Here is an 18,183-nt window from a genome sequence, read left to right as displayed (position 1 = left end):
CACGCTGTCTGAGTTGAAACATTTATTTTGGGATGGACAGACATCGAAGCAGATACATACAAGCAGTGTGACAAGCTGCTCTCCTGGCGATCCAGACTTGACTCATCCCTCTTAATAATTTACCCTCGGTCTAAAATGCATGAGTGGACTCCTGTAGGTCTCTCGCTCTCTGCTACATCGTGGTGGAGAGCCTCGCTAGCTGTTCTCCGGAAGGTCTAATGGGAATCGTCTGAAGGGCAGGTTAATATCACAATGCTTTGTGGCTCTCTCGGGTACAGTAGGAAGAGAATAACATGGCACTTAAGGTGAAAGGCAACAGGGTCAGCATCGGTTAAGAAATATTGCTTGAACCTGTCCATATAAACAATCAGAGAAATCTAAAAGTACTGTTAGAATTCATTCATATCATATTGTGGAATGGCAACATACAATAGAACAATAGATGTAGTATCAATACCATAATAATGATATGGGAATAATGAATAATGTACAAAGCTTTCTGAGATATGATATACAGCAAGTCTTAGCATATGCAACAGTGGATCATAAATATTTTCTTATAAAGCAGTAGTGGCTTTTTTGCATAAAATACAAACCCATGTTTTCCAATTGCATGAATCATTCTACAGTGTTGACTGAGTACTAAAACATGAAACATACGTGTGCTTGGGTAGGGTTAGCATAAAGGAGGATTTAAATACTGACATTGGGGAGATTAAATACAAGCATTTGGAGTCTCTTCAGACCATCCCACTGATACAAGGGGTGGGCCTTTGGTTTAGTCCCAGTGGGTTTCCTCAGGGGTTCAGACATCAGCCAGTGTGATGCCAGCACAAACACAGTGCCTTCATTCTCCTCACACTGTACTGTGGCTGTGTCTGTGCGTGTGGCAGGTAGACATCACTCGGAGTTCTTATAGTTGGTGAACAGGTTGTACAACACCCTCAAGGTAGACTTCAGGTTCAAGTTCACAACGTCTAGAACCGAACAAGACACACAAATTAAGTCAAAAGTTATTCAAAACAAACAAACAAACTGCTCCCAGAGGAAAGATCACAAACACACACAGAAAAGAAATAGGCAAGTCAAGGTAGTTTATGCTGCTTGACTGATTCTGAGTAATATTGGTATGCAAAAATAAAAATGAAAACACCCACACATCTTGTGAGACTTTATATTCAGAATGATAAGAGTTGGCAGGGTTAGGTTTAGGTTGGGTGTGTGGGTCAAAGGCTGGCTTAGACATACACCAATGTTCAAGTATCTAAAGTGAGGCAACAGCTACACCTATTGGACATCTATGGCATTACAGCTGCTCATGTGTCATAAGCTCTCCGATGCATAGCCTACCTAAACCAAGCTTCCCTTTCCAACTGAATTCACGCTACCTGCATTCCCCCACCATGTGTTACTGACTTTCTACTATACCTTCCGGCCTGGCTTTGGGTTTCTTCAGGCCTCCGTCCTGCATTAGTTCAAAGGCAAACGCCACGTTGTGAACCTGAGGGGAACCGGTAGAGAGGATCAACCGGAGGAAACTGCCAAGAGTCGACTAAAGAACCACCATTTCTACAAGTCCACCACTCACAGAGAAACACCACTTCTAATAATCCTACCTACCTTCTGCTCAAAGTTCTCTGGTGTGAGGAAGAAGTTGTAGAGGGGGACAAAGTAGTTCTCCAGCAGTCCCATCAGCAGCACCAGGTACACACCATCAGCAAACTGGCCACAAGAATATAAAAACCACATGACGATATGGAGGAAAACTCACTGTATCTTATGCCCAGTAGCTACAGTATGTTATATTGATTGAGCTCTTGTGTTTTTAAATAAAGCACCATCAGATTTCTAACCTGGGACTCCAACTCAGTGACCTCCAGGTTCAGCTTGTTCAGGTGTTTGTTCACAAAGGTGATGAGGGACTGATGGAGAGAGGTATAAAAAAAGATTGAAAAAAAGAGTAAAGTATGAAGGAACCAAACACAATGCCTTCTGCAGGTTTGAATCTCTCTTCAAATATTTTACCTTCTTCACAACGTTGAGCTTGTCCGGTGCATGATCCAGGAGGGTGTCAAATGCATCCCTTTCTGAGAAACAGGAGATAATCATCTTTTTTTAAAAACATTTTTAACTCCACATTAATCCAATTTTACAACCGACCTCAATGTTCAACCAACAAGTACTCACCAAATCTACCCATCATCATCCTAGAAAGAAGATAAAGAAAAGCGGAATTGTTACACCTGTATACTGTAAGGACTTCCACGAAAACTGAAAACATACAACCGATATAACGGTAGTACATACTCTGTCGTGCTCGTCAGCTCCTTAGTCACATGAGACGTCTGCAGTATGCCTTCTCTTTTCTAAAACAATCAAACCCACCAAAACACACAGGTCAACGAGTCATCCTCATGACGTGTAATAGATAACAGATGTCAACGTGTGCTGTGTCTCCGTACCTTGACCACCACCACCTGTACAGAGACGTGCTCTGGCAGTCTGATGGGGGCCAGGTAGTGCATGGCCAGAGCCACCAGCAGGTACACTATGGCCACCAGGTTCTTAGCATGGATAGCTGTGGACGGCAGAGGAGACCAGAAGAGGGCGTTGTGAGCCGTGACATCACTTTGAATTACCATGGCTAGAATGACTTGACCATGGTTGAATAGTGTGCTATATTCACTTCACTGTAATTCAGGTTAAATAAGGTGAAATACAGTTCAGTACTACTGTAAATCAGGTGAAATACAGGTCAGTACTACTGTAAATCAAGTGAAATAGAGTTCAGTACTACTATAAATCAGGTTAAATACAGTTCAGTACTACTATAAATCAGGTGAAATACAGGTCAGTACTACTGTAAATCAGGTGAAATACAGGTCAGTACTACTGTAAATCAGGTTAAATACAGTTCAGTACTACTATAAATCAGGTGAAATACAGTTCAGTACTACTATAAATCAGGTTAAATACAGTTCAGTACTACTATAAATAAGGTGAAATACAGTTCAGTACTACTGTAAATCAGGTGAAATACAGGTCAGTACTACTGTAAATCAAGTGAAATAGAGTTCAGTACTACTATAAATCAGGTTAAATACAGTTCAGTACTACTATAAATCAATTGAAATACAGTTCAGTACTACTGTAAATCAGGTTAAATACAGTTCAGTACTACTATAAATAAGGTGAAATACAGTTCAGTACTACTGTAAATCAGGTGAAATACAGGTCAGTACTACTGTAAATCAGGTTAAATACAGTTCAGTACTACTATAAATAAGGTGAAATACAGTTCAGTACTACTGTAAATCAGGTGAAATACAGGTCAGTACTACTATAAATCAGGTTAAATACAGTTCAGTACTACTATAAATCAAGTGAAATACAGTTCAGTACTTCTACACCTGCATTGCTTGCTGTTTGGGGTTTTAGGCTGGGTTTCTGTACAGCACTTTGAGATATCAGCTGATGTACGAAGGGCTATATAAATACATTTGATTTGATTTGATTTGAGTACTACTGTGAATCAAGTGAAATAGAGTTCAGTACTACTATAAATCAGGTTAAATACAGTTCAGTACTACTATAAATCAAGTGAAATACAGTTCAGTACTACTGTAAATCAGGTGAAATACAGTTCAGTACAACTATAAATCAAGTGAAATACAGTTCAGTACTACTGTAAATCAGGTTAAATACAGTTCAGTACTACTGTAAATCAAGTGAAATACAGTTCAGTACATTTACATTTACATTTAAGTCATTTAGCAGACGCTCTTATCCAGAGCGACTTACAAATTGGTGCATACACCTTATGACAACCAGTGGAACAGCCACTTGCATCTAAATCTTGTTGGGGGAGAAGGATTACCTACCCTTACTTACCCTATCCTAGGTATTCCTTGAAGAGGTGGGGTTTCAGGTGTCTCCGGAAGGTGGTGATTGACTCCGCTGTCCTGGCGTCGTGAGGGAGTTTGTTCCACCATTGGGGGCCAGAGCAGCGAACAGTTTTGACTGGGCTGAGCGGGAACTGTACTTCCTCAGTGGTAGGGAGGCGAGCAGGCCAGAGGTGGATGAACGCAGTGCCCTTGTTTGGGTGTAGGGCCTGATCAGAGCCTGGAGGTACTGAGGTGCCGTTCCCCTCACAGCTCCGTAGGCGAGCACCATGGTCTTGTAGCGGATGCGAGCTTCAACTGGAAGCCAGTGGAGAGAGCGGAGGAGCGGGGTGACGTGAGAGAACTTGGGAAGGTTGAACACCAGACGGGCTGCGGCGTTCTGGATGAGTTGTAGGGGTTTAATGGCACAGGCAGGGAGCCCAGCCAACAGCGAGTTGCAGTAATCAAGACGGGAGATGACAAGTGCCTGGATTAGGACCTGCGCCGCTTCCTGTGTGAGGCAGGGTCGTACTCTGCGGATGTTGTAGAGCATGAACCTACAGGAACGGGACACCGCCTTGATGTTAGTTGAGAACGTCAGTGTGTTGTCCAGGATCACGCCAAGGTTCTTAGCGCTCTGGGAGGAGGACACAATGGAGTTGTCAACCGTGATGGCGAGATCATGGAACGGGCAGTCCTTCCCCGGGAGGAAGAGGAGCTCCGTCTTGCTGAGGTTCAGCTTGAGGTGGTGATCCGTCATCCACACTGATATGTCTGCCAGACATGCAGAGATGCGATTCGCCACCTGGTCATCAGAAGGGGGAAAGGAGAAGATTAATTGTGTGTCGTCTGCATAGCAATGATAGGAGAGACCATGTGAGGTTATGACAGAGCCAAGTGACTTGGTGTATAGCGAGAATAAGAGAGGGCCTAGAACAGAGCCCTGGGGGACACCAGTGGTGAGAGCGCGTGGTGAGGAGACAGATTCTCGCCACGCCACCTGGTAGGAGCGACCTGTCAGGTAGGACGCAATCCAAGCGTGGGCCGCGCCGGAGATGCCCAACTCGGAGAGGGTGGAGAGGAGGATCTGATGGTTCACAGTGTCGAAGGCAGCCGATAGGTCTAGAAGGATGAGAGCAGAGGAGAGAGAGTTAGCTTTAGCAGTGCGGAGCGCCTCCGTGATACAGAGAAGAGCAGTCTCAGTTGAATGACTAGTCTTGAAACCTGACTGGTTTGGATCAAGAAGGTCATTCTGAGAGAGATAGCGGTAGAGCTGGCCAAGGACGGCACGCTCAAGAGTTTTGGAGAGAAAAGAGAGAAGGGATACTGGTCTGTAGTTGTTGACATCGGAGGGATCGAGTGTAGGTTTTTTCAGAAGGGGTGCAACTCTCGCTCTCTTGAAGACGGGAGGGACGTAGCCAGCGGTCAGGGATGAGTTGATGAGCGAGGTGAGGTAAGGGAGAAGGTCTCCGGAAATGGTCTGGAGAAGAGAGGAGGGGATAGGGTCAAGCGGGCAGGTTGTTGGGCGGCCGGCCGTCACAAGACGCGAGATTTCATCTGGAGAGAGAGGGGAGAAAGAGGTCAGAGCATAGGGTAGGGCAGTGTGAGCAGAACCAGCGGTGTCGTTTGACTTAGCAAACGAGGATCGGATGTCATCGACCTTCTTTTCAAAATGGTTGACGAAGTCATCTGCAGAGAGGGAGGAGGGAGGGGGAGGATTCAGGAGGGAGGAGAAGGTGGCAAAGAGCTTCCTAGGGTTAGAGGCAGATGCTTGGAACTTAGAATGGTAGAAAGTGGCTTTAGCAGCAGAGACAGAGGAGGAAAATGTAGAGAGGAGGGAGTGAAAGGATGCCAGGTCCGCAGGGAGGCGAGTTTTCCTCCATTTCCGCTCGGCTGCCCGGAGCCCTGTTCTGTGAGCTCGCAATGAGTCGTCGAGCCACGGAGCGGGAGGGGAGGACCGAGCCGGCCTGGAGGATAGGGGACATAGGGAGTCAAAGGATGCAGTAAGGGAGGAGAGGAGGGTTGAGGAGGCAGAATCAGGAGATAGGTTGGAGAAAGTTTGAGCAGAGGGAAGAGAAGATAGGATGGAAGAGGAGAGAGTAGCGGGGGAGAGAGAGCGAAGGTTGGGACGGCGCGATACCATCCGAGTAGGGGCAGTGTGGGAAGTGTTGGATGAGAGCGAGAGGGAAAAGGATACAAGGTAGTGGTCGGAGACTTGGAGGGGAGTTGCAATGAGGTTAGTGGAAGAACAGCATCTAGTAAAGATGAGGTCAAGCGTATTGCCTGCCTTGTGAGTAGGGGGGAAGGTGAGAGGGTGAGGTCAAAAGAGGAGAGGAGTGGAAAGAAGGAGGCAGAGAGGAATGAGTCAAAGGTAGACGTGGGGAGGTTAAAGTCGCCCAGAACTGTGAGAGGTGAGCCGTCCTCAGGAAAGGAGCTTATCAAGGCATCAAGCTCATTGATGAACTCTCCAAGGGAACCTGGAGGGCGATAAATGATAAGGATGTTAAGCTTGAAAGGGCTGGTAACTGTGACAGCATGGAATTCAAAGGAGGCAATAGACAGATGGGTAAGGGGAGAAAGAGAGAAAGACCACTTGGGAGAGATGAGGATCCCGGTGCCACCACCCCGCTGACCAGAAGCTCTCGGGGTGTGCGAGAACACGTGGGCGGACGAGGAGAGAGCAGTAGGAGTAGCAGTGTTATCTGTGGTGATCCATGTTTCCGTCAGTGCCAAGAAGTCAAGGGACTGGAGGGAGGCATAGGCTGAGATGAACTCTGCCTTGTTGGCCGCAGATTGGCAGTTCCAGAGGCTACCGGAGACCTGGAACTCCACGTGGGTCGTACGCGCTGGGACCACCAGGTTAGGGTGGTCGCGGTCACGCGGTGTGGAGCGTTTGTATGGTCTGTGCAGAGAGGAGAGAACAGGGATAGACAGACACATAGTTGACAGGCTACAGAAAAGGCTACGCTAATGCAAGGAAATTGAATGACAAGCGGACTACACGTCTCGAATGTTCAGAAAGTTAGGCTTACGTAGCAAGAATCTTATTGACTAAAATGATTAAAATGATACAGTACTGCTAAAGTAGGCTAGCTGGCAGTAGCTGCGTTGTTGACACTACACTAATCAAGTCGTTCCGTTGAGTGTAATAATTTCTACAGTGCTGCTATTCGGGGGCTAGCTGGCTAGCTAGCAGTGTTGTTTACGTTACGTTGAGTTAAAAGAACGACAATAGCTGGCAAGCGAACCTCAGTGAATTAAGATAATCACTCCAAGGCTACACACACTAAACTACACAATTATCTTGGAAACAAAGACAGCTATGTAGCTAGCTAACACTGAACTAATCAAGTCGTACAGTTGAGTGAATAGCACTACAGTGATGCTAATCTGTGTGCGTTAGCTAGCGTTGCTATACTACTACTATAAATCAAGTGAAATACAGTTCAGTACTACTGTAAATCAGGTTAAATAGAGTTCAGTACTACTGTAAATCAGGTTAAATAGAGTTCAGTACTACTGTAAATCAGGTTAAATACAGTTCAGTACTACTGTAAATCAGGTGAAATACAGTGCCTATGGTAATATTCAACAAGAAGATAATGTATCTCTTTAAAGACTTAGGTTGCCATAACAGAACTGATCTGTAGCAGCGATTGTGTAAAGGTATGTGTCTGATGGTCTGTGAACCCTTACGTTAGTCCTGTGTGTCAAGCTGGATATTGAATGACTGTATTTTCAGGGCTTTAGTGAACAACTCACAGTCAACGCTCCACTCGATGGACCAGCCGTGAGGCCGGAGCAGCTCGTTGACGGCCTCCAGTACCGTCTGGAGCTTCTGTTTCTGTCCTATCTCTGACTGGGTCACCTCAGCCACGTTCAGCTTACGCCCAGACAGCTTCTCTGTCACCGGGAGAGAGGAGTTACACGGTTATGCAGATCTGTATACTATAACATTCATCCGAATACTGTGTACTGCAAAGTTACCTTGTCAACCTTATCATTTGATGTACAAACAATCAAACACAAGTTCAGCCACAGACACTACACAAAGTCCAAGCTAATTCTGCCTTACCAAATAATTTCTGAAGCACCTGTCCATCATAGCAATCCTCCTCCAAGCCTTTGACGATGATCCTGTCCTCTTCCAGCTCATTGTTGATCCAGTCTATCAATACCTAGGAACAAGAACATACAGGTGTCAGGTGTGGATCTGTTACCGGTGTTTGATCTACAGCATACAGAGAGAAATACTAAGCAACGCATAAGACACCTACCCTCTGAAGATCTTTGAATTTTGGATTCTCCCTTGAGGTCGGATCCAGCATGTTCCTCTCAGCATTCTCTTCTAAGAAAGGCATGATGGGAGAAAGACTCAGCTGTGAAGCCAGAGGGATCCAACTAATACATGGTGGAAGTAAACACATATTCCCCCTAACCCTAACCCCCCCACACACACACACACACACACTCAGTCCTCTTCTCCTGTAGAGAGCACAGTTATCTTAAATCATAGAGTGAATCGGTTTGGTGATGAGGGGAATTATTAAGACACAGGGTGTTGTCCTAACTCCACCCCTCTGCACATTGCTCTTTCATTTCCTCTTCTACCAAAGGTCACTCACAGTCACAATTAGTTCCCGGAGTGCCCAGAAGTCACCCCCAAATCAGCTTCAGTAAGGTCTCCAGACATAACCTCGTAACCCTCAGGCATCAACGAGTACAGTTGTCACCAAAGGCCAAAAGTGTCATCAACAGTCCACCAAAGGCATCAGAAGTAAGTGACCAATACACCTACAAGACTGAAGTGGAATGACAACAAATGGCACAACAGTTTTTGATACATAAGATTCTGTAGATGAGAGAGGCTCTGGTTTGTCCAGGAGGCCCACAGAGACATTCCAAGTAGAATCCTTTCCCCCAGAGGGTTCTACATGGAACCCAAAAGGGTTCTACCAGGAACCAAAAAGGGTTCTCCTATGGACTGTATGTATGGAGGTCAGCATTAGGAGTTTGAGTTGGTGTTACCGAGCAACACAGAAACATGGTGTACGTATGAAGGTTAGTTTTAGGGTAAGGGTTTGAGTTGGTGTTACCGAGCAACACAGAAACATGGTGTACGTATGAAGGTTAGTTTTAGGGTAAGGGTTTGAGTTTTAGGAGTTCTTGTTACCCAGCATGGTGTCCTCAGGGTGGATTTCAGTCCCAGAGGGCAGCATGGGAGTGTTGATGGCATTCTTCCCCTCCTCATGAAGGTCACTCACTGAGGACAGGGACAACAGAGAGGACCCAGCATTAGATAAACATTTTTAGTCAGTAGCATTAACCTCAGAATGACCCTCACCACGCACATACACACAGTTTCAGTTTCAAATTGTACAAGTCGTATGTACGGGATACGCATGGTGTACATCGTCCAATCGTCACGACAACGCAACAACAATACAAAAATAAGGAAAGACAAGAATACGAACATAAAGTAAATGGCTCTGTTGGAGTAGAAGCAACAACAACGTACAGCTCAAGTTTCAGGTGTAGATCTGTTATCAGTGTGTTCAACAAGTGGATGAGAGCCTAGCACACAAACACACACACACACACACACACACACACACACACACACACACACACACACACACACACACACACACACACACACACACACACACACACACACACACACACACACACACACACACACACACGCACACACACACACACACGTGAAGATATTTATATTTCCCATTCTATTAAAGCTCAGTGAGAGGACACACACACACACAGCACACCCCACAGCTGTCTAAGGGTGGCGGCAGTGGGCTCCTCTGTGTGTGTGTGTGTGTGTGTGTGTGTGTGTGTGTGTGTGTGTGTGTGTGTGTGTGTGTGTGTGTGTGTGTGTGTGTGTGTGTGTGTGTGTGTGTGTGTGTGTGTGTGTGTGTCTACCCCACTGTCTGGTGTGAGGGGGGGATTAACACACTGCCTGGAGCCTAAGACTGACGCCACACCTTCTCCATGGGTAGTTCTACACTAATACTAATCCAGAAATCTAATGGCTCTATTAGTGAATGGATGATAACAAGCACTCAATAGGACGCATCGACATGAATTCGCTGATCACTGAGGACGTAAATAGTCTCTTGTGACTGTTAAGCACATGTAATACTTGATCCTGGGTTCCAGAGATTAGGCTGTAAACAAACCACAAGATGAAGCCAAACCACTCTGTTGCTGAGCTGTGCTTTGATTCACCTTCACTGACACAGGCTGACGTTACCTCTGGGATTTGGCTAGTGTCTACATTTAGGCCTCTAACCCTAATGGCTACATTCCTTTCATCTTCCTCTGCGGCAGAAAACAGTAGACAGTGCATTTATGGTATGCAGAAAACAGCAGACAGCACATAAGGTATACAGAAAACAGCAGACAGCACATAAGGTATACAGAAAACAGCAGACAGCACATTTAAGGTATGCAGAAAACAGTAGACAGTGCATTTAAGGTATGCAGAAAACAGTAGACAGTGCATTTAAGGTATGCAGAAAACAGCAGACAGCACATAAGGTATACAGAAAACAGCAGACAGCACATTTAAGGTATGCAGAAAACAGTAGACAGTGCATTTAAGGTATGCAGAAAACAGTAGACAGTGCATTTAAGGTATGCATAAAACAGTAGACAGTGTATTTAAGGTATGCAGAAAACAGCAGACAGCACATTTAAGGTATGCAGAAAACAGTAGACAGTGCATTTAAGGTATGCAGAAAACAGTAGACAGCACATTTAAGGTATGCAGAAAACAGTAGACAGCACATTTAAGGTATGCAGAAAACAGTAGACAGTGCATATAAGGTATGCAGAAAACAGTAGACAGTGCATTTAAGGTATGCATAAAACAGTAGACAGTGTATTTAAGGTATGCAGAAAACAGCAGACAGCACATTTAAGGTATGCAGAAAACAGTAGACAGTGCATTTAAGGTATGCAGAAAACAGTAGACAGCACATTTAAGGTATGCAGAAAACAGTAGACAGCACATTTAAGGTATGCAGAAAACAGTAGACAGTGCATATAAGGTATGCGGAAAACAGCAGACAGCACATTTAAGGTATGCAGAAAACAGTAGACAGTGCATTTAAGGTATGCAGAAAACAGCAGACGGCACATTTAAGGTATGCAGAAAACAGCAGACAGCAAATAAGGTATGCAGAAAACAGTAGACAGTGCATATAAGGTATGCGGAAAACAGCAGACAGCACATTTAAGGTATACAGAAAACAGTAGACAGTGCATTTGAGGTATGCAGAAAACAGCAGACAGCGCATTTAAGGTATGCAGAAAACAGCAGACAGCGCATTTAAGGTATGCAGAAAAGGGATGTTGTTGATGTTGGGGAGAGGAGTAGTCCTCTGTAGTTTCTAACGATGTCCTATCTGATTTGCCCTGCTGTAGAGCTCAACCACAAGCCAGCGGGCCTGCCTGCATCACACACCAGATCAGCATTTCCTTTCCAATTACAGTCCTGCGTTTCATCATAATTGTGCTACTTCCTCCCACTGTGACTCTGTCCAGTACATCTGTGATACAATCGAATGAGTGAAAATTACTGCTAAGGATTTGACCAAAGCCCTCCCAAACAATAATATAGCCAAATAATACTGCCGTAGAAATGTAATGTGTCAATAGATCACAACCGAAGCTGAATCTGGATTACAAACACAAACACAAACGGGTCCCTAAACAGCAACATACCAGCAGCACTCACAAAATGTAAATACGGTACAGGGTATGCTTCCCCATTCATAAATCAGAGTTCCATAAGCAGCCAGCCCTTCCAGCCAATCCCACCAAGTCAAACAGAACTACCTTGTTTCTTCCTCTTGGTCCCACATAGTAGGCCCGCCATGTCTCCAGAAATTAGCCCAGGGATCCCAGAGGTGCTCAGAGAGTAGCAGCGAAGTGAAGGTATAGTAATAGAGAGAGTGTGTGTGTGAGGTCCTGCCTGGTGGGACTAGGCAGTGGCCGAGGCATCATCACGTGTTTATTTCTGTCACAACCCCCCCCACCCTTGCGGTCCAGTTACAGGAGCAGAGGAGGGGTGTGTGTGTGTGTGTGTGTGTGTTGGTTCTTCTATCCTTGTGGGGACCTAACATCCCACAAAGTCCCCACAAGGATAGTAAAACAATAACAACTAGGTTACAACTAGGGTTAGGTTTAGAATTAGGGTTAGGGTTAAGGGTTAGGAGTTTGGTTTAGGGTTAGATAAAATAGGATTTTGAATGGAAATTAATTTTAGGTCCCTACAATGATATGAGAAAATCAAATGTGTGTTTGTGTGTGGGGGTGGGTGGGTGGGGGGATTACCAGGGCAGGAACGGAACTGGAACCACAATAGCGGAACACTACCTAACTAACCCTGGGGACGCTAGAGACAACACAGGACAGGACAGAAGGCATGGATACTACTACACTACACTACTGCACTGACATGGACCATGTTGTGTTTGTGTACCCAATCTAGCAGCAGCAGTACTGCGTAGGAAGGTGCACGGTAACACAATATGATTAAACTATCATACTGCATAGGAGAACAGTCTAATGCTGGATGAACTCAGACAGCAGTGTGATGTTCCTGTTTTTTGTTTATATGATAATCCCAGGTAAGCTACGTATGAAAAACCCAACAGGCTATCTTTCTTGGTTAGAGATGTTCTTTAGTGTACAACTTCATCATTATGCCTTAAGCGTTGCTTTCAGATCTTAAAGGTACAATTTTTATCTCAATATCAAATGATTTCCTGGTAACAATTAAGTAATTTACTGTGATTGTTTTCAATTAAAATGGTCAAAAAGAAACAAAAATAGCATCTTAGCAATTTCTCAAGAAACCATTTTGCCAGGGACTGCATGGGAGTTGTCTGGGTGGAAAACTAGCTGTAGTTGGCAGAGAGGTTTGGAACTCTCTTTGTTATTGGTCTATTAAAGAATTTACCACCTGGTGATGTCACAAGGCAGGCCAAAACTAAATCCCACCACAACAGGCTGACATTTCTTACACTAAAAGATATGGAGTCATTATCATCATTTTCAAAATGTCACAGTATTATTCCAACCTCATAGTGTGTAAATACACACTATATACAAAAGTATGTGGACAGCCCTTCAAATTAGTGGATTTGGCTATTTCAGCCACACCCGTTGCTGACAGGTGTATAAAATCGAGCATACAGCCATGCAATCTCCATAGACAAACATCGGCAGTAGAATTTTGGCCATGTACTGTTATAATCTCAACCCGGCACAGCCAAAAGAGGACTGGCCACCCCTCAGAGCCTGGTTCCTCTCTAGGTTTCTGCCTTTCTAGGGAGTTTTTCCTAGCCACTGTGCTTCTACATCTGCATTGCTTGCTGTTTGGGGTTTTAGGCTGGGTTCCTGTATAGCACTTTGTGACATTGGCTGATGGAAAAAGGGCTTTATAAATAAATGTGATTGATTGAATGGCCTTACTGAAGAGCTCAGTGTCTTTCAAGGTGGCACCGTTGAGCAGCCCCGGTCCACTGTAAGTGCTTTTATTGTGAAGTGGAAATGTCTAGGAGCAACAACGGCTCAGCCGCGAAGTGGTAGACCACACAAGCTCACAGAACGGGACCGCCGAGTGCTGAAGCTCGTAAAAATGGATTGTCCTCGGTTGCAACACGATTCCAAACTACCTCTGGAAGCAACATCAGCACATTACCTGTTCATCGGGAGCTTCGTGAAATGGGTTTTCATGGCCGAGCAGCCTATTCCTCTTAATATAATTACACTAATTTAGTTCTACCACCGGCCTTGCAGTGAAATAAATCACCAGCCAGCTTCTTTGCAGACATTATATGAAACACCTGTCATGGTTAAGACCACTAGCAGAGTGGAGTAGGCAGAAGACTGCAGTCAATCGACAAAAACAACAACATACCACCAGCAATTTAGCTGCAAGCTGGAGGTAAAGTGTGTCAAATTCATGGTGTAAATATAATCTAAATATACCCATTCAATGAAGATGAAAAGCTTACATCTCCTTATATCTCAGTAGATTTTCAATGTAAAACAAGGTTCCCGTGCCCCCTGGGGGAACATGATTTACTGTGACCCGGGGAAAAGTTATTTATGCCTCAGTGAGACAGGCAAGGCCTTAAATTTAGCACAGTTTATTTATGTCGGACAGGCAGCATAGGCATGAGTGACTAAACGGACACAGAATCCACACACCCCCACTCTCCAGTGCTGAGATGACCATGTCACAACCCTGGACCTGGGCTATTCAGAGCTTTCAGTTGACCCGTCATTAGCTATGATGACAGTCATGCTGACTCTACTACTGGTAAACCTTCACTGATTTATAACACTTATCAGGCTTCAGAAATAACATTACATAAATGAACATCATTTCAACGGAGAAAACCATCGCAATCAAATATTTCTCTATAACTGCCAAAAGACGGTTCTAATATATATACTGTATATACACAGTGCCAGAAAGTATTCAGACCCCTTCACATATTCCACATTTTGTTACGTTACAGCCTTATTCTGAAATGGATAAAATAGTTCCCCCCCTACTCAATCTACACACAATACCCATATAATGACAAAGCAAAAACAGATTTGTAGACATTTTTACACATGTACACGTTTACACGTACAAGTCTCTTCTTCTTATCGGTGTCCTTAAGTAGTGTTTTCTTTGCAGAAATTTGACCGTGAAGGCCTGATTCATGCGGTCTTCTCTGGTGAGTTGGTGTTGAGATGTGTCTGTTACTTGAACTCTGTGATGCATTTATTTGGGCTGCAATTTCTGAGGCTGGTAACTCTAATGAACTTATCCTCTACAGCAGAGGTAACTGGGTCTTCCTTTCCTGTGGCGGTCCTCATGAGAGCCAGTTTCATCATAGCGCTTGATGGTTTTTGCGACTGCACTTGAAGAAACTTGAAACATTCAAAGTTCTGTCGTTTCTCTTTGCTTATTTGAGCTGTTCTTGCCTTAATATGGACTTGGTCTTGTACCAAATAGGGCTATATCCTGTATACCACCCTTATCTAGTTACAACACAACTGATTGGCTCAAACACATTAAGAAGGAAAGAAATTCCCCAAAGGAACACCTGTTAATTGAAATGAATTCCAGGTGACTACCTCACGAAGCTGGTTGAGAGAATGCCAAGAGTGTGCAAAGCTATCATCAAAGCAAAGGGTGGCTATTTGAAGAATCTCAAATGTGAAATAAATGTAGATTTGTTTAACACTTCTTTGGTTACTACATGATTCCATATGTGTTATTTCAGTTTTGATATCTTCACTATTATTCTACAATGTAGAAAATAGTAAAAATAAAGAAAAACCCTGGAACGAGTAGGTGTGTCCAAACATTTGACTGGTACTGTACATCATTCAAATGTTTTAATTTGTTAATGTAAAAATTGTACTCTGTATTATACAAATACTTTCCCTGTGAAAATGAGTGCTGGGGACATCAAAAGCCCATTTATTCTGTGTAATTTGAGAAGTTATTTAGGTGACTGACTGTATTATACAAACATTCATTTATTTTTTACATTTGCAGGGGAAATGCAGTCGGTCACCAAACTAACTTCTCAAATTACACTGTACAAATGGGCTTTTGATATGTCCCCAGCACTCATTTTCACAGCGAAAGTATTTCTCTATAGCTACTCAAGCAAATCATTTCTAGATTATACATTTACTACATAGACTAGAAAAAAAAATATGTGAAACAAAAAAAAGAAAACTTACTTGTGGGAGCATTTTCTGAGGTAGACATTGCTGTAACACTAAAATAATATTTCCCTCAGTCACACCCATTAAGACATAATGGAGACACTCGTCATTATAATAAATTTAAGGCCATGACTAGCACTTTTTACTGACTATTATCCCTCTTAAGTCCAGTGCGGTGGTGATTGACACTAGCCTTAAAAGAACACATCAGGGAGAGAGATACTTCCTTTCCGTTTATCTGCAGAAACAGTCACAAACACATGATATCTAGGTCCGGCACACACAGCAGGAATCGGAGTTCAACACATAGCAGTAATACAGCTATTATAACAGACCTTTATTTTCTTCAGAAGACCTTATAATGTGTATTTGGCCTTGATCACAAGCTGCTGTTCATAGTCTCAAACTGAGAGTTGCAACGTGTACACTTATTGGGCAAATCATAGAGTACTGAATGTGTGGTTTCCATTTAGAGACGAAAGGAAATTTCCCAAAGAGCACAATTGAATATAGAAAATGCCTAAAGTAATTACCCAGTGAATGTACAGTTAGGCCTATACCACTCAGCTAATTCGTTTTGTCTGGTTGTGATCTTTCTGAGTTAAAAAAAGACTACATCCAACCTGACCTGGCTACACTTTTCAATCATTCACTGAATACATCTATTTGTATTTATTTATTCTGCATTTATCACAGAAAGTGCTGTCTTGAGACTGTTCTTCCATCCCCCCAGGCCAGGGTTATCATCACTTTCACCAGTCGCCACAAAGGGGCACTATTTAGCTGTGGTATAAGTAACAAACACGGAACATGAGCTTCACCTTCAGGAAATCTTTTCCCCCTAATAGAGCACGTGCCCAGAACACATACAGGAGGTACTAAGTCTTGATGACTGGAATTTACTGGGGTTCCACAGCAATTGCAACCTAGCCTCCATTCTTCTGCCTTTAGAGTTCCTTATATAGAAAATGACAAACACATGGCCAGGCAGGGAGGGACTGACACACACACACACACACACACAGAGGCCGAATCTTGCAGCTGTTCATACTAGACAGAGAGTTGGGAAGTGGGCTTCAAAATGGCTTGGTAAATAAATGAAAAGGTGAAACTGCACAACTAGGACAGTCCAAACGTTATTCAAAAGAGAAGAGAAAGTAAACATCATGGGACAGTAATCCTCTTACTCCTTATCTTAATAACCTTGCCTTCTTGGCATAGGTGATGACCATCTGATCTATTTATGTTTATTACATCATGAGGAATGCCACTTGCCAGTCAACTTTCTTTGTGTTTTTTTTCTTCTATTCACTTTGAGACTTCCCAAGGTTGAGAGAGTATTTCGTTGATGTTTTTTTTTTATATATTTTTTTCAAAAAGTATAACTTGCCATGGCATGTATGATTTGTATTGAAGTCCAATGTTTTATAATAGTAGGCTACTTCTGATCATAGCCATTTCAATGGCTTGAAATAAAGATGAGAAATATTTGACATGGATGTGGCTCATGCAACCCGGTTGTTGTTCTGTATTCCAACTAAAAAGGTTTTATGAAGTCATATCCTACATTTAGACCCATGTCAATATAACGTATTGATGGGAAACGTAAATTACAGCACCATGGACAGCGGGGAATAAAACGGATACACAAATGAGTATTATGACAATGTATAACGTCACGCTTTAGGGAATTAAGGTTATACGTTACCTTCTTTGGACTTCTTCTTTCTAACCAGCGTTCCTCCTAATTTTCCAAGGAAAGATTCGTCCTTTTTCATCTTGCCTGACTGCGAAGTCGCTGACCTAACAGGAGCTCCAGCCATCTTTGAGCAACGGTCAACTAACTGTTCGCTGCAGCTCAATTCTGTGAAACCTCAATCCCCGTGATTCATTGAACACCTGGAATTAAGTCCGCTGGCAGGAAAAAGGACGTGGCGCTTCAAAAGACAACACTTCGGGACGGTAGCGGTAACAATAGGAGGAGAGGAGTGCCCGTTTGACTTCAATGGACCGGATGACTCAGTTAGCAGACAAGGCATCGCCTTTATTATTGGCTACCCGACAGCGCCGGTCAATGGCTGGATGTCGGTTGTCCCATGAGAGGAGAGGATGCGTCACACAATAGCCCATAGAGGGACTGCTTGATGCATAACAATTTGTCATAGGCTACTCAACATCTATACCAGTAGTCCTTACTCAGAAGCAGAACCACATCTAATACTCTGAGGAACTAATACATCATTTGCCATTTCCATGTATTTTGGAAGTAGTGTTTTACAGCAGTATTTCTGTGGTATGCTCTAGTTTTCCATAGAAAATAGGTTTTTGCTTTTGACACAGATCACAGCATTGTCTACATCTTGTCTGCCCAACAGCTCGCTGCATCCTCTGTATGAATACTGATACTAATATTATTAATATTAATACTGAATGACCCTATGACTTGACTTCATTTGCGCAAACAGGAAGTTGTTTCTCAATTTCCATCACACATGGACTGATGAAAACAGAGAGTAACCATGATATTCAT

At 43.5% G+C, this 18,183-nt stretch overlaps 1 protein-coding gene across 3 annotated transcripts; it reads right to left on the bottom strand.

Moving 5' to 3' along the window:
* Positions 1-7: 7 nt before the first annotated feature.
* On the bottom strand, positions 8-17,683 carry parvb (parvin, beta). Of its 3 annotated transcripts, none has more exons than XM_052465626.1 (13): positions 17,362-17,683; positions 9,055-9,144; positions 8,159-8,229; positions 7,957-8,059; positions 7,644-7,784; positions 2,463-2,578; positions 2,308-2,366; positions 2,188-2,207; positions 2,026-2,087; positions 1,854-1,922; positions 1,621-1,722; positions 1,429-1,501; positions 8-977 (listed from the first exon to the last, which is right to left on the bottom strand). In XM_052465626.1, the coding sequence occupies exons 1-13, from the start codon at positions 17,474-17,476 to the stop codon at positions 901-903; spliced, it is 1,098 nt and encodes a 365-aa protein (XP_052321586.1). In that variant the 5' UTR covers positions 17,477-17,683; the 3' UTR covers positions 8-900. The 3 variants fall into 3 exon arrangements, with proteins under 3 accessions (XP_052321586.1, XP_052321588.1, XP_052321587.1); XM_052465628.1 differs by lacking the exon at positions 17,362-17,683 and adding an exon at positions 15,669-15,824; XM_052465627.1 differs by lacking the exon at positions 17,362-17,683 and adding an exon at positions 11,745-11,891.
* Between the last annotated feature and the right edge of the window lie 500 nt (positions 17,684-18,183).

This window comes from Oncorhynchus keta, chromosome 17 (genome assembly GCF_023373465.1).
Source record: "Oncorhynchus keta strain PuntledgeMale-10-30-2019 chromosome 17, Oket_V2, whole genome shotgun sequence".
NCBI lineage: Eukaryota > Metazoa > Chordata > Actinopteri > Salmoniformes > Salmonidae > Oncorhynchus > Oncorhynchus keta.
Note: the sequence above shows the minus strand (reverse complement) of the source record. Positions and strands in the feature narration are given on the sequence as shown.